General features: G+C 40.6%; 4 protein-coding genes across 9 annotated transcripts; 2 read left to right on the top strand and 2 right to left on the bottom strand.

The window, feature by feature from the left end:
* Positions 1–228: 228 nt before the first annotated feature.
* LOC129600065 (conserved oligomeric Golgi complex subunit 5-like) lies at positions 229–3,677 on the bottom strand. Its single transcript, XM_055498459.1, has 3 exons — positions 2,646–3,677; positions 1,233–2,335; positions 229–1,001 (listed from the first exon to the last, which is right to left on the bottom strand). Exons 1-3 carry the CDS (start codon positions 3,400–3,402, stop codon positions 414–416), a joined length of 2,448 nt encoding a protein of 815 aa, XP_055354434.1. The 5' UTR covers positions 3,403–3,677; the 3' UTR covers positions 229–413.
* Positions 3,678–5,185: 1,508 nt separating this feature from the next.
* LOC129602607 (uncharacterized) lies at positions 5,186–10,336 on the bottom strand. Its single transcript, XM_055501679.1, has 10 exons — positions 9,770–10,336; positions 8,823–9,193; positions 8,028–8,661; positions 7,755–7,961; positions 7,561–7,689; positions 7,416–7,482; positions 6,826–7,346; positions 6,200–6,516; positions 5,608–6,026; positions 5,186–5,526 (listed from the first exon to the last, which is right to left on the bottom strand). The coding sequence occupies exons 1-9, from the start codon at positions 10,049–10,051 to the stop codon at positions 5,630–5,632; spliced, it is 2,925 nt and encodes a 974-aa protein (XP_055357654.1). The 5' UTR covers positions 10,052–10,336; the 3' UTR covers positions 5,186–5,526; positions 5,608–5,629.
* A 315-nt stretch (positions 10,337–10,651) lies between these two features.
* On the top strand, positions 10,652–14,084 carry LOC129602626 (nuA4 complex subunit EAF3 homolog). Of its 4 annotated transcripts, none has more exons than XM_055501700.1 (11): positions 10,652–10,788; positions 10,934–11,117; positions 11,403–11,538; positions 11,644–11,739; positions 11,802–11,941; positions 12,027–12,245; positions 12,421–12,620; positions 12,713–12,936; positions 12,997–13,169; positions 13,299–13,389; positions 13,570–14,084. In XM_055501700.1, the coding sequence occupies exons 2-11, from the start codon at positions 10,988–10,990 to the stop codon at positions 13,826–13,828; spliced, it is 1,668 nt and encodes a 555-aa protein (XP_055357675.1). In that variant the 5' UTR covers positions 10,652–10,788; positions 10,934–10,987; the 3' UTR covers positions 13,829–14,084. The 4 variants fall into 4 exon arrangements, with proteins under 4 accessions (XP_055357675.1, XP_055357677.1, XP_055357674.1 ...); XM_055501702.1 differs by having other exon boundaries at positions 10,653–10,670; XM_055501699.1 differs by having other exon boundaries at positions 10,653–10,771.
* Positions 14,085–17,072: 2,988 nt separating this feature from the next.
* Positions 17,073–20,947, top strand: LOC129602590 (uncharacterized). 3 transcript variants are annotated; one of them, XM_055501652.1, is made up of 6 exons: positions 17,073–17,587; positions 17,653–17,869; positions 17,943–18,326; positions 19,704–19,872; positions 20,131–20,250; positions 20,315–20,947. In XM_055501652.1, exons 3-6 carry the CDS (start codon positions 17,969–17,971, stop codon positions 20,421–20,423), a joined length of 756 nt encoding a protein of 251 aa, XP_055357627.1. In that variant the 5' UTR covers positions 17,073–17,587; positions 17,653–17,869; positions 17,943–17,968; the 3' UTR covers positions 20,424–20,947. The 3 variants fall into 3 exon arrangements, with proteins under 3 accessions (XP_055357627.1, XP_055357625.1, XP_055357626.1); XM_055501650.1 differs by having other exon boundaries at positions 17,073–17,869; XM_055501651.1 differs by having other exon boundaries at positions 17,073–17,869; positions 17,965–18,326; positions 20,315–20,946.
* The last annotated feature ends 2,608 nt before the right edge of the window (positions 20,948–23,555 follow it).

Below are 23,555 nucleotides of genomic sequence, written 5' to 3'. Positions count from 1 at the left end.
TGGTCAACACATTTTATGTCTTACTGGAATATAATCATATCCGGAGCACATGCACAATATACGAGAAATCGGATTGTTTGCAAACTGCCAAAGATTTCGCAAGTGTACTTAAAACTGTAAATTAATTTTGTAACTGAAATACTGACTCACTCAGTGGAATTTCCATAAGACCATAGTATCCACCGAGCGTTTTAATTGATGAAATTTTTAATATGATAAATAACTATGTATCATAATTTATATAATTTTTAAAACCGAGCAGCCGAACATCATGTTTTCGGCAAGAATGTCTTGAAAACAATACATTTCAGTCGACTCCTTTCATTTTCAGCCATGACGAGAAGTGAAAAACAACAAATTATAAAAAGGCATACAAAAAGCAAACCAAAATATATAAAGTAAACAACAAATATTTAAGAATCTGAGTGTGTTATTTCCAAAGCTTTACCGAGCATTTCACGCATAAGCGGATAAATCACCGCATAATGTGTCTCACCCCGGCTTCTCACGGTATTTGCGTAATTATCTAAACTGGCTTTAATTATCATCAATCGTTCCATTTCCCTTGGATGTTCATCGAGATATCTACAGTACCTACTGACGGACCATCCTGAAGCTTGAAAAGGTGACTGCAACTCCACCGGAGCTCGGGAAAACAGATGATGCAGCACTGTACTGTAGGGAATAACTGTTCCCAAGTATGGACTGTGCGCAATTTGGGCTGGCGTCTGGAAGAGTAGTGGGCGCATAGCCTTGAGGATCTGCAGGGCATTTCCGTACTCGGAATGATGGAGATTCAATGGGGCCAGAGCGGCTTCCAGCTGGGCGCAGTCCGTGGCCAACTTCAAACGACCCTGTTTGCCAACCGGACGGATTAAGCTGATATGACGCACGAACAGTTTCAAACAGCGCTGAGCGAACGCAACAATGAATGAGCGCATGATCGGTTTGTTGGAGTCTAACGGAGCGAAAAACACTTGCTGGATTCGATGCAAGAAATCCTGAAAACATTTCAGTTTTATTGCAACCATACGAAGCGTTACTATCGCAGAAGAATCTCAAATTCACAAATCTGCGCATTTTTCGATAAGTATTCAAGCTAACAGCTTATCTTGCTCATCGGCATTCTACACAAATTTGATGCAGTATTAAGCGGTCCAAAAGTGGAGTAATCGAACACTAAGCACCAAGGCTATTATGCGCTAGATAAGAATTCCGCTAGATAAACCAACCTGCAGTTCCCGCATGTACAAGGAACATGGCGAGTCCAGCATTTCATTTGAGTCAACCTCCCCTTCACCTAGTGAAAAGTCTTCCTGATGCATTGTCAACAATATAGCTTCAACCGAATCCAATATGGAGTTCATTAGAGGTCCCAAAACACTCTTCACCGGTACTTCGTAGGTTGTCAGTACGTCCACGATGGCGGTCTTACCGCTGACCGGAAGAGCCACCGACGTTGTGTCGAGAAGTTGTTGTAAGCGTTCTTTCAAATAAATGGAAATGTTAACAATCTGAAAATTGCGATTCTGCTTCACGGTTAAACCCCCAATTATTTGCGTTGCTTCACCACCACTCGCAACCATCTCATCCAACTTGATGTACGTCGTCCGCAAAGCCTTGCCCACATTGTTACAAATCAAAATTCCCAAAATTTCATCAGATGGACAAATGACTATTTCATTGGTGATGGCCCGTACCAAGCTTTCCACGTCATCCGATGAGGGGCAAACATTCGAATCAGCAAAACCAACATTTACCGGATCCAGCAGTCTTGAAAGCGAGCGAGAAATGAATAACTCTTGAAACGATTCGACAGCACTCCGAAACAGCCATGTAGCGCTGGATCGGTTGTCCAGAGAAAAATCCAAAAACAAACTGGCATTTCTTAAACGGCCTAGACATTCTTTTGTCATTTTCAGGAGACGCGGATATTCGTTCTCCAGTGTCTGCTGTAAAAACGAAGACTCTTTTCCGCATCGCATCAGACTGGCTTTCAGAATATCCAACGCGGCAACGAAAAAACCCTCACTAATTCGGCCTTCTTCGACATCCGGAGCATCCACCACATACAACACGTACTCGTCAAAACGACGTATGTACACCGATTCCAGCAGTTCAATTTTAATTTGATTCTGACATATAAGACTGAAAATGGCATCCATGCGCGACCAGAATGCCGTGCGCAGCGCGGGCGATGTTTGCACCGAAGGAAGAGTGGTACGCCCCGGAACTTTCCCCGTGTTCTTCCCCGCATCGGATTTCGCCAAAAGATGAATGTTTAATCCTTCCTCAATCTGGGTACGGAAACCATCCAATAACTTTTGTGTCAACTCTGAAAATCATAAAAATGCGGACTACGCCAACAAACAATTTTTACGCATTTCGAACTCCAGCTGCCACCAACGCGATTATTCAAATTATCGTTTGAATCATATTAAAATTTGCGCCTGTCAACTTTCGCTATGTGCGAATATAGTAATCCAAATCACGTTTAATCTATTATGAAATGGCAACTAATATCATCAGGTGCAGGTTCTGGACAGTGGAAACTCTGGTTTCGATACTATGCACCAAAATAGTAAAAAAGCGGCAAATGAAAAACTGTACTGACGTGTCAGTAACAGTAATTACTGAAATCTCACCTTCCAGCAGCTGTGCAGACAGCTTAAGCAAAAGCGATGCATCGACAATCTCCGCAATCAACGACAAATCCTGTTTTTCCAGTCCTTCGGAGAGGCTGTGTGTCAACATCACCGGGAGATTTCTCACAATATTTTCCACGAACGGCAGGTCTTCATTCAGCGCTACGACGTTGCGCAGTTCTGGATCATCACAAACTCCTCCAAGATCGTGAACCGCGACAGCTGCTTTGGAGAACTCCAAACGATCACTGGCGAGAGATGCACGCAGTGTCTGCGCTGTCGCCGTCACTTTGCTGACTTTTCGCAATAAATCCAGCGCACTCTTGGTACGCTCACATTCCACCAAACGGGCGGAATAGTTATCATACAGTTTCCTGAAGGACGTCAGGCTGTGGCCAGTGCTTTCCAAAATCGCACTGGTAGCTGCTTCCAGATCGATGAGCGACGCTTCCAGTCCGTCCAGTGCCACAATGTTGCTGGTCAGCGCTTCGTGATCGTCGACCACGCGCCCTTTCAGACTGCTGTCGAGGATGGATATTGTACTGTCGATCGTAGAAAGGTGCTCGGCCAAGGATACAGAGGAATTATGCAGTACTTCACGAGAGTATTCTTGCGGATCGAAGTGGCCTCGCAAGAATGGCTCAACATGGCGCTTGTTATCGTCCGAAAGCGACTCATCAGCAAAAACAATCCTTTCCAAGCTTTCCGTCATTTTACCATTGTATGTCGCAACGCAGTCTCCTCCAACCGAAGCCATCGGACATCCAACATTAATTGCAAATCCAGCTGGTCCCCCAGTCCTTGCCAAGCACAACGGTCATTCCAAACGAAGAAGAAGCAAGAGTGATAATAGTTAGGCTCAAAATTCAGTTATGAAGATATCAGCGAAGGAAATCTGTGACACACGCTTAAAAAAATCGAACTTTGAACCTTAACAAACATCAAATAACTGCACGGCAATGATGCATCACATATGATATATCTGCATCGAGCGGGCAATTTTGGGAGCGCAAAACCGTGCGACATTTTGCTTTATGGTGTGCTTTCATTCCAGTCTGTAACTTTACTTTGCAGTTTGCACTTTACTGTTGCCTATATATGTGTTGCCTACCGAATTCAGTGCTTCAAATTAATTAAAAAATTAAAAAGTTCCTATAATTAACGATTAATTTAAAACAGTTAATTAACGCTGCAGTTGCAAGTTAATAAACGCCAGCCGGTCAGCGAATTAATCAATACTCTATACAGTGTACACCATTTATCCGCAAAATTTTAAATTCTAATAAACCCGTTATTAATTAATTAATTTTAATTAGACATTTTAACACGTCGTGGTAACTTTTAAGTTATTTAGAGACTTATGCGCCCTACGCGCACTTTCTGGTTTACGCTACCAGAATGTGTTTGGATGAGCAATTAACACTAATTATAATGTTATTAATTAGTTATTAAGAGTGTTCACGTAGCAATGTCGACGATATCCGATAGGCGTTAGAGTGCTTATTAATGCATAATTATTGAGGTGTACGATTACGAAATATCGCAGTGAAATGTAAGCATTAAAATGTGTGCACACGAGTCTGCATGAGAAATATCCAAATTGGCGACTTTGACGCTCGAATATTCTACTCTCGAGTAGCTTTTTCTAGAGCAACATTTACGAATATTTGGGGCGTGGATACAAACGTGCAAAAGACACCTCATCGCAATATGGACCAGTTATGAGCGCTTATCTTATCTCGTGCGTTACTCAGCTTTTGCAGAATTCTCACAATTGCCAGGATTTACTAAATTTTCGGTCTATTTTGAACCGGACTAATGTGACAGACAACCACTGACAGCGATCTATGGCGCGGAAACAGTTCTCCAAATGAGTACCGATGAGTATGAGTACCGATTATCAAACAATACAATTATTTGAACAAACTGCAAAACTCGGAACTACAAAAATTGCAGTAAGTCAGAACAATATAAACAAACGATACAATAATTCGAAAAAATTGCATAACTCAGGACTGCAAGAATTGTTTCAGAGCACGCCAGGGGTATATGCACAAGCACAACTTTTGGTATGAGTAATGTACATGTGCAACGTTGAATGAAGTCTGCTCGAATATCTGTACTTCTGTGAAGTATCTGTGAAGTATAAATGAAACTATGTACTGTATTACCAAATCTACTACAGTACCGTAATAAACTAAATCAGCAAAATTATTAATAAATCTACTGTAAATCTATTAGATATGCTATTACTAACCTTCGAAAATTTGTTTTATTCTAAAAATTAATATTTGTTTGTTTTCGGTTTGTATTAATAAAACATAAAAGTACGAGATTTACTCTGCTCAGTCTGCTGTGCAGCACAAGTACGTATATTTGAATGGAGGAAGAACTGTAGGAAGCACTTTACTGCGTAGAATCAGTGAACTGACTGCAAGTTTTGAAAGAGGTAGGTACACGTGTGGTCAATGTACGCATTCTGGCTCATATCCTTCAGCAACGATCATCCAGAGAAATCCCAAAATTGGTTTTAATGCCAAAAATAAAGACGTTAATACTAATGGCTCATGTCCGAACCAACACTTTGATAACGGATTTCTACATGCCCACGGAAACAAAAAAAGTTAACACGTTCCAACATAAATCCAGGAGAACCATGCAACAGGTTGTGCTTGACGCAATCTTTGTACCGGTGCTTGCAGCAGAAACAATGCTACAAAGTACCAACCGTACAGGTAAGAAAAGCCGGTGGTTTCTTCATCGGTGGCTTCTTATTGAAAATCACACAATTCGTTTTACTTTCAACCGAAGACAACAACACGATCGGTGAACTACAGAAAGGCAGCAAACACAAACGAGAATCAAATTCCTGAGATTCATCCTGCAAAAGCAAATAACATAAAAATACGAAAACAAAAAAGTAGACTTCTTATATTGCTTCAAATTTGAAACACACCCTGACCTTTACACTGTGACCGCAACATTCAAACTGCCAAGAGATCACTGAACATCTTTGTGCTCTTCACGAGTTCACCTGCCGACGGACATTTCCATTTCGGACCTAATCTCTCCAGTTCTCTTTTAGCACTCTGAGACTCTTTGTTACCGCGACTAATGGTTTTTTCCTTCACAAGTTTCTTCTGCAGATATTTTAGCCAAAGAACATTTGTGTGAGGCTGGAATGTACTCCAATCGTTGTCGTTCTCATCACGCATTGCCCGATACACGTCATACTGTATGTCGCCTTCGCCATCAAAGATTTGCTTCTCACTGGACAAATCCTTGAAAATGATGCGCTGATTTTGGCGAATGCGCGACAGTGTGCAGTCGATTATGGTCACTTGAAGTCCGTGAGTCGGGACATTGTAATGTTGTTCCTTCCTGCAACAACAAAGTGTCGTTGTAACAAAACAAATTTCAGTAACTTTAAAAGGGAATCAACATCACAACATACCTCTTCTATAAATATTCGAGCTTGACAAAATGTATTCTACATTATATTCAAATTCGCGCAACAATAAACTGATAAAAAAACATAAAGAACGAAAAGTTACCATCGAAATGGAATGTGGTCTTCAGTCGTTAAGCGAACGAGAATATTGCTGATGTGTAAATCCCTGTGCTCAAATTCTGCAGCATCTTCGGCGATGGCCAGACCCAAAGCGACTTGCTGAAATACGCTGCGGGCCTGCAGATAGTCTGCTAACGGAAAGTTTTCAAGGTCTTGTCCACCGTTCTTTAGTCCAATTATCACAAACCGCTGGTCCCGTTCGTATGCTAACGGATGCTGATTCAAGCAGTCATCTGGATTATTGCGAGCAAACGAATCGTGGCGATCGCAAAATTCATCCGGATACAATCCTTCGGCCACCTAGCACACAGCAGCAACTTGCGGGTAATTATACGAAAATTCTGAAAACCCTACCAGTAACACGACCACACTGACTACGCTCATTTAAACCGGACAAAACACGAATCAATGAAAAAATACGTATGTAGTATGTGACATTAAAATATGTAATAAGTCGAGCACAACTATCATTAAACAGTAAGTACCACCTTAATCTGCGATAAAGCTAAAGCATTCGAAAGTAGTAATATTATTACTATCTACTAGTAACAATTTTGACCTGATGGGCACCGAAACTCGAAACCATCTAGTAAAATTTAATAGTCTCACCTTAATAAAATGAGTCTTGGCAAATACTGGAGCCAGCGACATTTCCGTTCCATCGACCAACAACTTGGTCAACTCAATGGATATAATACTTTCCGACAAGATGTCATCAAGAGATGTTTGCGCCTGGCCATCGGCATACTTTCCATCCACGGGAACAATCTTCAGGACCACCTCCTCGCCATTCCGGAAGGCGCTGTATACATCTGCAAACGATCCCTCCCCAATTTTGGTTAAATCTGTGAAACCTTCGCCTTCCAGGAGGTGATCAGTATTTATAATCCGATTAGGAGTGGCAATCTCCAGCAGGAGATTAAGTGGGCTTTTGTGAGTGCCCTGGACAACGGATCTCCGCACGGATGCTCGGGAAATGTTATTACGGCTTTGGGTGAGCGAGTCACGCGCTTTTTCACTTAAGCGCACTACAGCTGGCGAGAAAAAGGATGGAAAAAGGGATTCACGCTGAATATTGTACTGAATGCCGGATACATTCGAGTGGACACTAGATGCCGGTGTGACCCCAGCTACGATGCAAAAATCGTCAACTCGAGATTCAACGTATTCTTGTCAGTCATGCAAAAGGTCCAACTTACCAGGAGCCACATGACCTGGTGCCGGAGTGTGAGCGGTTGTGTTTCGAGAAATTCTCCCAGAAGTTGACTAGCAAACAAACAGATGTTAGAAAACAAAAATATCCAGGTTTTCCACATAGCACAACCAAAAATATGCGAAGCTCACCGCTCTTGTGTGGCGAATAGGAAATATACTGGACGCCGTAGCCACAACCACAGTACCAAATTCAGTACGCTCCGATGCCCTTTTGGAGGTAGTAGTTTCATTTGGTCGCGCAGAGTCATCTTTGGAATCCTGTAAGAGTCACTCCTTTGTTAGAATAAACTAACTCTCATAGGCACAATCACTATCACACATACATTAACTTCGTTTTTTCTGCGACGAACAGGCATGCTAAATCGAGCTTCCACGGTGCGTGATCCTTCCGCATCGCGCTGAGTGGATATAGATGGACTAGCTACATGGATGGCTTCGTTCCTTCCGCGACGAACCGGCATGCTGTATCTTACCTCCACAATTTCTGAGTCTTCCGCATTTCGCCGGGTCGATATGGATGGAGTAGTTGGCTGCAAATAGTTATAACGAGCTCTTCTTGTTGCCTCACCAACGGATAATAATGTCGAAAGTCTTACTTTTTTAAACCTTCCGATTCGAGAATTGGTAACATTGGCCACACTGGCAATAACCGGTTCCACTGTATCCTTTTCAGGCAGACGACTGGTCGCTTGCGCATCGACGCTAGTCGCATCGTTTTCCCGAGGAACAAGGGAAATGCCAGTTTTGGCGGCATCGTTGCTAACTTCAACACCACTTTTTTTTCTTGATGACCGGCGGCGCTGAACAGGTTTTACAGGGGATTTGCTTTTACTAGTATCAACCCAATCTTCATCTGCAGCCTCCGCAATGTCTTTAGCCACATTCGGCGGCACTACAACGTCATCCACAGTTTTCCTCGATTTCCCCATTACTCGAGAAGCACTGACGATGGGTGACATGTCGGTTATATCCAACTGGCGATTCTTCAGATTGGAATTGATCGGGGTAGAAGATAATGGGCCACCGGGAGTAGTATTGATTGTGAGACGACTGGAAACCCGATTGTCACCGCTTGGCTGAGCTGGCTGGATACTGTGGCGAGGAGGCCTGGTTGGAGTAGCGATTTCCGTAGAAGGAGATGCAAAGGTTACCCGTGGCTTAATCTTCCGGACCACAACTCGCGATCGCCGTGGTGTGGAAATTTCCGACTGGTTCAAATTGATGAGAGGGCTGCAGATAAATATTCAAGAAAAACAACCCCATACATATTTTTCACGAAGATTATAAAATAAGCTTGTTACTGTCGCACCAGCACTCTTCTAATAAATGAAAACACCCTATCTTGGTTAGAAATATCTCCCTGACAGACAATGTAATTACGTAAGACATACGTTTGATAGCGGAGATGTTCTGCATGATCATTTAAATCCCTCGCCGCTCTGGCATATTCTTCGGATCTATCGCGCTCGGCATTCATTCTTGTTTCCCGCCAGTAATCGTCTTCGTATTCAACATTAAGAGTGTAATTCTTCAATGCCTCCATTTCCGCTTCAAAACGCAACATTTCCGGGTCGTTCTTCATGTCTATAACCGGTTTCGGTAGTTTCGAATGCGGTATTTGAGGACGAACGGCTTTGCGGACAGTCGCAGAGATATTATCGTAGGTGAGGGCAGGTTTCCGTTTCTTCTTTCCTCCGCCGCGAGATGCAACTGTCGATGTTGTTTTAATGCTGGTGGCATCCTCATCTCTCTCGTCGCTGGGCTAGAAAATCAAAACCTAACACCTTTTCCGAAAAAAATGACAAAACCATCAAGGAGGTAACATTCATAAAAGCATATTTTTACACATTGAACATCAAGACGAAGGCAGAGCCGAAGTACTCGCGGTCAGTAATGGGACGGTGTCCCTCTCAAATAATTATAAGCAGACACAAAATTCTAAAATGCTGTATCATGTTGACAGCTGGATGCATTTGAATTTTCAATTTAAGACGCTTCCAAACAACACCAATAATTTTCAAATCAGCAAATGCCCGCATTTATCTGATAACAGCCACCAAAAAATGAATTTGTGAATTGCGACCACAATGCTAACACTACAAATTTCGGATGGTTTAAATTCACCTGATGCGGATGCACTTTAGAATGCCTTCTATTTTTACGGTTACGCATCTACTAGCTAAACACGCACTTAAGGTACAAAATAAAAAACAATCGCATCTTCAGACTGCCGCAAACATAAAATTTTTCGCAAAGGCTAAAATCTGAATCATTAACCATTATTCGTTATTGGCAACTGGATTATTTATTGCATGTTGACATGCGAACAAATCAATACCTTTATCTCAGATCTTTCGCTGAGAAGTTTCGGTTGTTGAGCATCAACCAGGCCATGTCGTCTCTTTTTCGTGTCACTTTTACGAAATTTCCTCGGAGGCGAGGAGGGCAGGGATTGTTCCGAAGGCGGAGACGACGCTCTGTCGTTTGCACCGGGTATAATAGGTTGGGCGCGTGGTTTTCCAAACAGTGCATCGTTGATGCCCTCGAACTCGGGATCAGAACGTATCAAAACGGGCTTGAAACCGGGACGTGCATAATTAGCACGATGCGGGAATGCCATCTTCCATTAACAGAAGGATGTGGGATTAACTGATTTTAACAATCACCACGAAACGATAAGACTGTTGCAGCTTTGTGCCTGCTGGGCGTAAAGTGGAAAATGAGCGTGCAATTCCCCCACTAGCCGCATGTTCGACGTTCCAAAACTACAACAAATCCCGAAAAAATTCAAGGATTATTTTAAAATTAAAATAGCGTAGGATGCAGCTGGAGAGCGATTGATCTCCTGTTCTCGTACTCGTATAAAGTTTATTTCTAAAGAAAATGACTGCCTCTTAATATCCATATCCACCAGTACAACTACGTACAGACTACAGCACATACTACTGCACTTCAAATACTTCAGTACGTTGTGCAGAGAACTCACAAAAAGAGCGACGGCTTGGCAAATACCTTGCCATCAGAAGCAATCTCAAAGCAAACGTCCGATCCGACCGCCCGCTTGAAGTACCGACCGATACCGTGCACCATAAATAAGCCGGTCTAGCAACGGGTCGACAGAAGGCACCAAAACAAACAACCAAACCGACCGACTGACCGCACAACCGATCTTGCACTGTGGCATCTAGAGTAGGTAGATTCTAGCTCAAAAATTAATATGTTCCGGATTGTTTCCCGCGGTATTAAAATTAATATTTTAAAATTTATTTGATTTTTTTGCATTAGCGGCTAATCATTAGCTTGTTTAATTTGAACTCAGGCTGATAGACCAACGAAAACAGTTATGTGATTTCAGAAGTAATTGATCCTTTTCAGTAAACAGTTCTTCCGGATGTCTCTAGAGATAAACACTTTTTTAACTATAACGAATAACAGTTTTTAGAATTTAGAATTAAACTGTTTTGGGAGGTAAATGTTTCCTTACTGTTATTGTTGTCTGCAGATTTTGATAGCTGATTAGCTGTCATCTGGACACAACTTGAGCCCTGCCATAGAAATGGATAAAGAAAAGTCACTAAGAGCAGAAGCTGCTTCTGGATCCGGAGCTTCGGGAGCGTCCAAGGGCTCCAGCAAACGCAATCCATCGAAGAATCTCGACGATGAATTTTATAAAGAATTTCAGATCGGTACTTGATAGGTCATCGGTGTCCCCGAATTCACAGTGTAAAACAGTTTTTACATGTGACGTACAGTTACACAAGATTAGGGAGCTGAGAGCTCAGAGTGCCAGTTAATGCTTTTATAATTTTATTGATTGTAATTTATGCTCAGTAATCTTCATCCTTTAGACCTTAACTATTGTTATTATCTTGAAAGCGATTTAAATAACGACTTTCCGAAAATGTTTTCTAACGTGTTTTTGCTAGAATTCAATAACTTCAAAATACATTCTTTCTGTGTGATAATTGTAGGGGCTGATGTTTATGTCATTTATTGCGGAAGATGGCATGCAGCGAAGGTGCGCAAACGGGAAAAGTGCCCGCATCCCGAGCACCCGGAAACTGAAATTTATTCATATTTTGTTCACTATCCTGGTTGGGGACCGCGGTAAGTGATATCTGCAGTTGGTGAAACAAGCTCGATTGATCTTGTTATTGAGCATTGTTAGGATAATGTTCACTTTCACACGGAAAAAAGCTGCTTGTATTTCAGCCATGATGAGTGGATGATGGCGGATTCGATGATGGATTTGACTGACGACAACCGAAAAAAAGTTGATGACGAAAACGCGGAATATGATGCTAAACTGTATGTCCTAAGTTTCCAAAAGATGATACGTTATGTCAACCGTATCGATCGATATTTCGCAGGAAAGCCGAAGGTAAAAAAGTTCCTAAGGAAAAAAAAATTAAATCGGCCCTGAAACCGAAAGCGCTTTCAACGGAAAAGAAAAAGAGCCAAGAAACTAGTGTGCCTAAAGAGATCCCGGGAACTCCACCAGTAAAACCGCGTAAGTGGAAGTCGTTTGACTATTGTGACAGTAATCCTTTGGACGGCTGTGTGTTGTGACTGACTGTTGAGTTTCCTTTCGACAGAAGAAAAGAAACGTGGCCGACGACCGAAGACCGAAACAGCGCTACCACCAGCGTCTACTGCGGCTCCGACTGAAGTGACTGTCAAGAAAGAAGATGGTTTGGGCAGCGAATCGGTAACGCCCGCAGTACCCACTTCAGCACCGCTGGACAAACCTGTTGAACAAGTGCCGGAAAAGGAGGAAAGTGAGGGAACTCCGGAAGAGCCTGCTGTGAAACGACGTGAGTCAAGTTTTCGTATCTGATTTCATTTTTTAGCTGCATAATTGCACATGGATCGGGTATTTACCTAACCGATCAGTTTTGCTATTTATACAGAAAAATTTAAGATTGCGTCCAGCGATCGGTGTAAGCATCTTTAGTATGACTTTTTCGATGTGTCAAAAATTTTCTACAGCACGAGTGGAGCAAGATTATATTGTGCTGAAATACCACTACGACAAGACGAATCCCAAGCAACCGAATAAACAATCGAAATTTCAGGAAGGATTGATTCACGGTATAATGTCCACCGTCGGTGTCACGCATGATAGCTTAGAGCAGCAGAAATCAGCTCAAGAGAAGCGTGAAAAGCTAGTGGAATCAGCACGACTTTTCGTAAGCTTTGTTAGCACCGTTTAAGAATACCACATTAATGCTGACACTCAGGACAGTGATTATTAAAACAAAACAGTTTCTTGTGTAAGCAGGCATATGCTGAAGCCGCTGTGCAGAGAAGGTTGCAGGACAACGCTGTGCTGAGCATCACATGGCCTCCGAAGTTGTTACAAGCTATGGCGGAAAATTACATCGCAACGGTCGTTGATGGAAAATTGTTGAAACATATTACTGTACCAGAGAAATCTGTTGCGGGTATTCTGAATCGATATCGGCAACATATCGAGCAGGTGCCCCACGGTATGACCGCCGAGTTGTAAGTTGAAACTAACCGCAGATAATTTGGCGAATTGCTTATTGTAATTGTGAATTGTAGGAGAAATGCACACCTTGCTGAAGTGCAGGCTTTGAATGAAAATTTTGCGAAGCTCCTTCCAACGATCTTGACACGCATGGAAGTACCTCAGCACTCGGAACTCAAGAAAACGAAGAAGAAAGACAGTTTTTACACGGACAGTTATGGTTTTGTCCATCTGACTCGGGCAATCGGTTAGACGAATATGCGAGTATTGTACATGTACTTACATAAAATATAATGCTTATCGAATAGGCAACTTCTTTGGAACGAGTGCGTCGTAAACAGGAATTGGTGCAAAACTAGTTGTAATATTTTTCCAGAGTTAATGGTCAAGTTCTACAACCTTGATGGCAAACGACTCATCGGTAGTTGTGGAGAAGATCTCTTGGCTATTTACAACAGCATTTTGCGGTAAGTAAATAGTTGATACCATATTTAGTGGTCTCGTTTCACTTGGAGAAAAATGATGGATTGAACACTTGAAACCTTACCATGGACGGAATGCAGAAGAATATTTTTCTGATTATGTTTATTTTATTGCATGGAGTTTATTGTGAATTGCTCAGCGCTCTAACAACAACATGGTGTTAGATTTATTGACGAACACGTTCTGGTGGATTGCAACGAGGGAGATGCAATGTACGTGGAGGCAGACGAGGAGTATTTGAAGAAAATCAAGTTTGTGGCATTTGAGAAGGACAAATCCAAGCAACCGGAAGATAGTTTGCATCATTCCCATTTTTTATCCGATTCACTATTGGAAACCCTTCGAAAAACCCCTAAAGAAGATGGCGAGACTTTCAAATTAAGCTGGACTGGAGTGAAGCCAACTAATGGGACGTCAATGTAGGAGTAAACAGTAGGCAGATTACGAACAGTTCGATGCGGTTGTGAGTTCTTTATCGATATTCCTGTTACTACTGAATACATTATTAAATATTAACTGGGCATTTGCATTGGTGCGGATTTGGACGGATAGTGCGAGTTTCTTTGTTGTTAGGAATCGGCTACTTACAAGTGCTAGTGAAAGTTGATTTCGCTGGTGTTCTTTTGATAGGCAGATTTGATCTGCGTGATTTTGGTTAGTATTAAATTTTTATTGCGCATTTGTGTTCTGTTTGTTATTTTTGCGCTAGGATATGCAAAGCTGTTCCACGAACACTATTTCTCCGTGATGCGTTACTGTTGGACTTTTTGTTCAAGATTTTTATATAACGTTTATCTGTTGCCGGTTCGCTGGGTTATACTCGAACTTAACTGTGCATTAATTATTTATAGATTGCTCAAAACGTTCTGGTATCGCATGTGATTAAGGAGAAATAACTGAAGAAAGTTGTCCGCTACCACTCACATTTTGTATACTCGTATGGAAGTAACTGTAAAGTAGTGCAGGACTACAAATACAAGTTCATACCATATAAGTGTAAGTTCACAAAGTTTTCGTGCTCTTCATATTGTGAAATGTGAATGGCTGTATGTTCCTGCTTTCGATTATTTCGTGCAGTGCCTGTGCTTTTAATTCCGAGTACGAAGTAGGTGATTAGTGATTACCATCCGTAGTAAATGCATGGGGCAAACAATTATGTTAGATTTTGCTCCGACGGAGAATAATAAAGAGATAACATACTCGTATAATACCTGCGCCTCCATGGAAACCCTTGGATGACTGATAAAACTTGTTCTTGGATGATTGGCAACCTCTCGCACAGTAAAAGCGCGATAGAAGATTAGGTCAAACCATTAATTTTCTCAATTTTTTTAATGTTTGTTGAAAAAAAGCCCCAGTAATCGTTTATTTAGCCACACGCACGTCTCATAAAAATAAAACAAACGTAAGACATAGAACTAACGTAATTAAGTGTGAGTATTTAGTAAATTCTCATACTTAATTACGTTAGTTCTGTGTCTTATTTATTGTCACTCACCATCAGTCTTACTGTTGCACATCCAGCCACCAGTATGTGTATCTGAATATCTGTATATATGTGCGCAAAATGCAAACCAGTAAGTTATTATTATTGTCGCGCTACTGGGACAAGTACAAGAAAGAATCCATCGATTGCTGTTGTCGCGGATCGTGCCGGCGGAGCCGCTATTGTGGATACATAGCTTTCTTACTGTTTAGCGCCAGTGAACCATGAAAAAGTTGTGCATTTGCATATTACTTACAGTTGACATATTCCTAAACAAACGAAATTTATATCAGTGAGTAGGATATCAATATCAATAGATTCATATATCCTTACGTCCTTATTTTTTGGAAATTATCTCCTAAACCAAGATTGATTTGCTCGATAAGTTGATAATTTTATAAAATAGAGCGTCGCAAAAACGTTCCTACCTTTATCTTTAAAAAAATCTTACGTTTAGGAGAAGGTCTAAAAAAATTTTTTAAAGCTTTAGTACTTAAAGGTTTTCAGTACTTAAAGGTTGTTAGTTTTGGAAAATATCTCCTAATTCGAGATTCCGTTTGTGAGGCTTTTGATAGTTTTAAAAAATCCAGCATCTTCCAAAGCTTCCTACCTGCAGCTTGGAAAAAAAATTTTGGTTTCCGGAACGTTTTCAAAAAACCTTTCAAACTTTCAGTACTTAGCGTTTAAAGTTCATAGAAATTTCCAGTAAATTCTGGAAACGTCTCGAATGAGCAAATATACAAGTTTCGCAACTTAGCAACCTAAATTATAGTTGTTTAAAATTGTCAATTCCATCAAACATAATTTATTAAAAAAGATTCTTGAAACCTTTAAGATGTTTCTAAATCTGTTCGAATACCTCAAAATCACTATAAATTTTTCCAAAGTCGGCTCCAAAGCTTTAACATTTCCAGAATTTCTAAATATTTCTAAATATTTCGACTCGGCCCCGCGCAGCGGGGCCGTTACCTCTAATTTTTTGAGCCTCCAGAATTTCGAAATTTTAAAATATCTAGAAATCTGAGTACCTCAATATCTAGCTCACGGTCTAAATTGTCTAATTTATATGTAATTAATTCTAAATATCTAAAAGCCGGCCCGTGGCCCGTTTACCGTATTCCCTCTGGTAGCGGCTCTGTGATACGAGCTGGTGGTAGCTTGGGTACTCAGTACTCACTAACGTACGTTGCTCTATAATACTGGCGGTAGCTTGGGTATCACTAACCTTGAAATCTAACAGAATTGATATGTATTTATTTTGTTTTGATTAATGCTGAATAGCTCGACTGAACGGCTGAATATCTTACAATTATTAGTAGCTAACGAAGCAGCCTGCGAGGTCACCTTGGGCAACGGCAACCGTTAATTGTTTCCCACAACTTTCCATTAATTCTGCGCTGAAATATCGGCTGAATGGTTTTTTATGGGAGTCGTGTAAAAGATCCCACTCCATCCATTTCATTACCGTTTAAACATTATCTGTCGTACCAAAAAATTCAAGTTTTCAGTTCGTTAGTTCGGCAACTTAAAGTTACATTAAAAACGTGAAAAGAACCGTGAAAAAGCAAACAAAAAGAAAAATTACGGAGGCTTTCACAGTTTTTATGAAACTGGTCGCGTGTAACCGGAAAGCTTGAAAACTGTCCGCATTTCCACATGTTTAAAATAATTTCGTAGCTGGCCTCGCTGGGGTTTTATACTTGGAATATTTTTCAAACTTTTTTTTATTGCTGTACGATGTCACTACGAAGTATATTTTGTATTTCTTTCATTCTTCCATACCTCGAACACAACTGGTCGCGCGCTAGCGCGACCGATACTTGTAATATTATATTACTATTCTATTGACGAAGTTTTTGTATTTTCCGGTCATTCTTACCAATCTTAATTTTATCTTGTGAAGCCTAACAATTATTCCAAATCAAAATACCATCAATAATTTGGATATGCGTTCTAAAATATTCCAGTAGTTTCGTTCTAAAATATTCCAGTATTTTCATTTTTAATTCGATGGTAAACTTAATAATATCCACAGGGCCACAGTAATGTCTTGTCCGACAAGACCTACAATGTACGTGTACATCATACTACAATACGAGTACAAAACAATATATTGTACTAGTAAATCAATACCTATACAGTGGACAGATTAATGTCATACTATAGCAGTATAGATACTTGTACATAATTTAGAGCGTAGGTACACTCTGGTACAGTACGACTTACGAGTACTTACTTTAACCAAATGACCAGGATGGCCACGTTGAACTATGCGCGATATTATCTACTAGCCGGTAAGCCACCATGTTATGATGCTGGCAACGGGACGTAAACAGCGAGCAAGCAGGCGGCAGCCTGCTGATGTCTGTTGTGAATATTTCAGTTTTTCCCGCCTGGATGGTCGTGCTCTATCCCACCGCTCGCTCGTTTACCTTTTCTTTTCTTTCCACTCAAATTACCGTATTTGCGGATATATATCGGGCATACCGTGTAGTTCCGCACGATAACCTTTGACGTCAGGTGGGATCTGACAGCGCAGTGTTTTGGTGGGTTATCCTGTTTCTTCATCCGGTATACGGCGGCAGCGCGCAGCCTTATTGCTTGCTGAATGCAACACCCTTTCAATCATGTAGCCAACCTGTCTATAATCCAATCCGACGGCCGCAATTACATTATTGGCAAATTTGGAAACACAGGTGCCTTTAATATCCACAGAGGAGAATATGCCATGGATGTGGAGATGATCAATATGTGTATGTAGAGCTGAGCGCGCGCGGCGCGGACGAGATGCATTTGCGGAAATCCTGCAATTTCATCACAAGCATCCAGTTGGTGTGACAATTACGCGATATTATCTAACCAGAAGCGAGAATACTGTCGGCTTACGGAGTGGCGCTGTACGCTACAGTGCGCAGCTGTGCGGCTGTGTAAAATCCAAATTCCTCGCGCATTTCTGAAAATAAAAAACGTTTGATAGGGTAGGTAGCGATCTTCTCTTATCAGTACGAGTGGAAGAAATCCTCATCTTGCTAACTGATCTGTGCATCGCAGACATCCCGGCTTGAATTTACAGAAACATGCAGGAAAACAACGCACAAGCAACCAGCGTGGACACGGATAGCAATGCAGGGGAAACCCGCATTGAGAATGTTTCTGTCCGAGAGAAGTCCAGATCACGCAGTGATCTGCGCGATTCAGACCCTGTCGATCCCATTCCTCGCCGATCGTTGTCCATTGTCAGCAGTCGGAGTAATACCAGCCAAAGGTCTCCAGATGAAGATGCAGACAGTCGTCGCAAAAGTGGTCAGAACGTGGATGATAGCGGAAGGGAAACGACAGAGAGAAAGCCGGCATCGCCAGCCCATTCGGAAATCCCTTCGACGAGCGGCACCGGCTCTGCACCGCACACATGCGAAAAGCCTCGTTTCAGGAAAGGTAAGTAAGTCTGCACACTGGTGCCGCAGTATACCGTAAGCGCTTACGCAGAGCCGCTCTTTTGCCCTAAAGAATGAATAGTTCAAGTACTTCGTTAATTGTTTAATTAAAATATTTCAAAACTGTCCCGATACTGCCATGCAATATAACAATGTGGCTTTCAATGATCAAGATTAATAATGATCAAGATCAAGAATAATGATCAAGATACATTTCGTTGTTTTCCTGCAGAAGTTTGATTAGCATATTGATCAAGCAATGAATACGAATGCATTATAGTTAAATGATAAAATGTATTATACGAATGTATTGTATTATACTTGTATAGTTGTATGATAAAATTAATGAGAGACGGGCACAGTACTGTACCATGGAACTATACCTGTAACTGATTACTCTATTTTTTTACCGATGATCTAACAAAAGCCTTCGCCGTAAGATAAAATGAGTCCTTTGAACTTGCTGAACGTTTGCGGTTTAATTTACAAACTTTCAAAGTACGCATAATTATACTATGGTAACATTGTCACACTTCCAGACTGATGTCAGAAAGAATAAAGCATCTTTTAACAACTTCTAACAATTAGTACATTTTTGTATTTCTTAATTTTCTGACCTTGCTAATTGTTTGCACAAGCAGCGATGGCGCAGTGTAATTTATCGGTATGCGCAAAGCATTTTATCGAACAAATAAATAACGGATGACTGTAGGCTTACTACTGACACAAAACGTAAATAACTCCAAAATTTTTGTACATTTTAAATTTGAATGGGTGCTACTGCCGATTGTAAGTGCTAAGTTGCTAACTCGATAATTGTAACTGATACAGCATATCTTGCAAATCTGTAAAGTGAAAGATAATAATTGCTGCACTAACATGCACTACTGCTTTGCCCAGGATTAGCCTAACGTGACCGTGATTCGCAAAAACTGCTTTCGTTCCTGAATTTTTTGCCCCCGGTACGGCGGTACCCACTTCAGATCAATTTTTGTGAACCGTAGTTTACAATCTTCACCTACGATATACAGTACCCACATTTAACGTGTATGAACTGTTCATCTTGAACGTGTACCGGCATTGACTTAATTCTTCCACAGTTACTGTATTTGATCATCTAGATCTTTGTATCATTTCATTTGTGCTAACAATATGTTCTTTTAAATAATCATGAGTAGCGCTGTAGCAATATTAATAAGTCCTTACAGTTAGAGGAAAATCAGGTTACTAAAGGAGAGGAAACTGTTCGATGCGGTAGCGTGTGGTTTTGTCGTCATTGAAAATATCCTGGAACGGCTCGGCGTGTTGTATAAATACGTTGTGCAAGGTACATCCTTCCAGATACAGTTTTTAATTAACCTGCATTTTCGACTTGCAGAAGAACAGGTGTACGTCAAAACAGTAACATGCATGGGATCTGCGTGTGATCCCTATTGGTATACCGGAAGGATTATCGGGGTGGGAAAAGGGAATTATGATAAGCATGATGGCACAGCACCGGCTGTGGTCCCGTGTTACAAGATCCATTACCATAATTCCTCGTCCAGGTAAGTCATGAATGCGCCAGTTTTGCATTCACTGTTGACATCGCTACGGAAATATAATGTGTAGCTTTACGTTACGAGTATGTAAGTTTTTATTTCGCTGTCCCACGGAGGAAATACGTACATACAGTAAGTACCTGTTGTGAATAGTGTTTGCGAATTGTAGCTTACAATGTACAGTGTAAATAAAATGCATGGTAAGTGAATGCAGCTGTATTTTTATGTGTTCCCAACTTATAAGCCATTTTTTATTTTCTTTAGCTATGACGAATGGGTGTTCGGTGATTGTTTAATGTCAGCGACTTCTATGGAGAATCAGTATTTAGCCGCACGTGATAATGCTCGATATTATGCAAAAACCAAATCGTCATACAGTGTCCGGTAAAACCTTATCATGTCTTGCTTGGGTTTGTTCGTGTTGGACTGAAACTGGTTATTTCAACAGGAAAGGTAAAAAGAAGGGACGGGACGACACGCCAAGCAGCGATGCATCGTATCGTTCGTCTGTGGAATCTGAGAAAGCTACATCCCGTAAAAAGCGTCGCGGAAAATAGTCGGTTTGAAAGAAGCGAGCAGTACGGTTGTCATACCGTCGGCTTTCACATGATTTTGAGGGATCAAATTTCCTGAGTCCTGGCGATACCGTATCTGCTGCGCAAGCATTCCTTCTTCGTCGGACCGAATTACAAACAACGCGAATGCTACAAATAGATCTGCGAGTTTTTTATTTCTTTATTCAACCGAGAATCTCACCAATAGTTTTGTAAATTTGCATTCGTATTTTGTGTTGCTAATACTTTGTGTTGCTAATGTTAGCTCCATTGCGCATTAGATGAATGGTTTTAATTTTTACTTTGCGCCAAAATTTCTAATAAGCCGTCATAAGATTTCAATATTATTTCCTGTTGACTAATTTGTCAGTTATTTAGTGCTTGAACACAATATTTTGTGTACCTACTCATTCACTAAACCTTCACCAGTATTTCTCCCGGCGATAGATTTATAGACCGTCGATAAATTTTTAAAAATAGATAACTTCGTAGCAGATAATGCCGTGCGCCTGTGGTTGATAGCAGTGGTATAAACTTGTTTTACATGGTGTGGTATAATGTACAAAAATAATTTGCATTTTTTGTGAAAGTTTTAAAAATCTCATAGTCATAGCTAATGCACATGCTGTCAGATTTCAAAGTACCCACGATTGTTTTGTGACACATTTTGTCAATTTTCCATAAATAAACAAAATAATAAACTGAGGAGACAAGCATGCTATATCCCTATATTCATACAAGCTTACCGTTCAAAACGTATTTTTCCTGGGTTTTTAAGGATAAATCGAGGCGTGGTCAGTACAAGTCAAGCTTAGTCTTGAAAAATTCCTAATTTTCCATAGGTATGCCTTCTGAATTTTGATTTCGTTTAGAAAGCGTCTGTCAGAAGACAGTTCGACATGTTCTTAAGTATAGAAAATGGAGCAATATAATGACGTTCTTTAGATATTGGTACAGTGATAGTGTGGTACTACAGTACGTTCTTACGAGTAAAACAAATTGTTGCCAGCGCTCGGAGTCCCGCACGGTATTAGTAAAATAATTTTAAAAATCGGAATTGTTACAGCCATTTATTAAAATGTCTCAAAAATAGACGTTTGGAAAATTCAAAGGTTCAACCTGCATCGTAAAATCGTAGAAATTTCACCCGTGGTTAAATATTAGTTACGTCAGAACGTCCAAACTTCAGAACGTTAGAAATTCAGAACGTAAAAAATTTAGAACGTAAGAACGTTAGAACGTCAAAAATTAAGAACGTCCGATTGTTAGAACGTCAGAACGTTCTAACAGTGATAGTGTGGCAACAGCTAAGTCTTGGAAAATTCCTTATTTTCCATAGGAGTGCCTTCTGAATCCTTTGATCTTGGGAGTTAATTAAAATCTTGGTCACGTTTGAGAGATTTCGACAGTTCTAAGTATACATAGAAAATTGGAATTAATATTAATTAATGAGGCACGAGACAAAGGGTACTGGAAGTGTCAGTTAGGTACTTGTACATTCCTACGAGCAAAACAGCCTAGGCAGCCTTCAACGCACTAATGCAGCAAAACAATCAGAACTGCACGAACCATTTACAGGAAAAAAAGTAAAAATATAGCCTGTGGTCATAGGATCAAGGAAAAACAAGGAATGGTCAAATATTAGTTTCCGTCCAAGATGGTTTTGCCGAGCCCGTGAAAAAAGCGCAGGTACTACAGTACGTTCTTACGAATAAACAGTAAGGCAGGTATTAGTGCAAATTAATTCCATATAACCATACAATTTTAATAGTTTATTCATATTAGACATACGTCTTCAGAAAGATTCATGAAATTAACCAACCTACGTGAAATTAAGAACGTCCGATTGTTAGAACGTCAGAACGTTCTAACAGTGATAGTGTGGCAACAGCTAAGTCTTAAATTCCTTATCCATGAGCATGCCTTTATTTGAGATTTTCCAAAGGTATTGTTTCCTACGATCAAAACTGGCCTTCAACGCACTAATGCAGAAAACAATCAGAACTGCACGACCATTTCAGGAAAAAAGTAAAAATATAGCCTGTGGTCATAGGATCAAGGAAAAAACAAGGAATGGTCAAATATTAGTTTCCGTCCAAGATGGTTTTGCCGAGCGCGGAGCGCGAGGCATACCTTGTATGGAATAAACAGTAAAAGTAGTATGCAAATTAATTGCATATAACCATACAATTTTTAATAGTTTATTCATATTAGACATACGATCGAAAGATTCATGAAATTAACCATACCTATGTGACAATATCAGCCGTGCTTATAGCTGTACAGTATATGCGACACGAATTACCCGTCCATCCATGAGCATGACCTTTATCGTGAGCATTTTCCAAGACCTAAAGTAGTCGTCTTTATCAGAGTCAAATCTTTATTACTTTAGACTAACGTGTTTTATCAAAACTGGTTTCAATACACCAGTAACTTACACTGGACTTCAAGTTTAAAATTTTGTGTTTGCATACCCAACCATATGCTTAGCGCGTAACGGCTGTGGGTGTAACACCTTTATAAAGTCCGCTGTTTGTACACGTATTGAATTGTTTTATCTTTATAATTTTGTAGAGTAATTAAGTTTATTCCTTACAAATAAATGAAAGATACTGCACCACATGTATATTGTTACTGCTGTCAAACTAAAGTGAATCAAAATCTAACAATTAGATGGATGGCAAATTCAGATATATCACACTCACTGCCAAGGTAGAAAACTTGCGATGGAACTATAATATTATTCAGTGTATTGTAGCCGTACAAATGAGATCTGTACTCGTAGTGAAGATGTACATCTCATTGGTGCTAGTTCAACCGGAAACATCTGAATCTGTACGTGTACGAGATGACCAGTTCTAACGTGGATTTTCTAGACTTCGGAGATTGTCTGAATGTTCTAAAATCATTCTTGCTCTTGCCCTTGCCCTTGCTCTTCCCCAATGACTTTTCAGCTGATTAAAAATGTTTGTGCACTTTGACAATCGCGCCGGTATCGGTTAACATGTTCGCAATTGCATAACTGACTTTTGGGTAATTCGCTAACTCGGAACATCACCGACGAACCATCAAACCTCGTTTTATCGTGGTACGGGTGGATTAACCCACTCCACTAGTGGCAGCTTAAAAGTT

Source organism: Paramacrobiotus metropolitanus, unplaced genomic scaffold, assembly GCF_019649055.1.
Source record: "Paramacrobiotus metropolitanus isolate TYO unplaced genomic scaffold, Prichtersi_v1.0 Parri_scaffold0000004, whole genome shotgun sequence".
NCBI lineage: Eukaryota > Metazoa > Tardigrada > Eutardigrada > Parachela > Macrobiotidae > Paramacrobiotus > Paramacrobiotus metropolitanus.
This window is presented reverse-complemented; position numbering and strand designations above follow the sequence as displayed.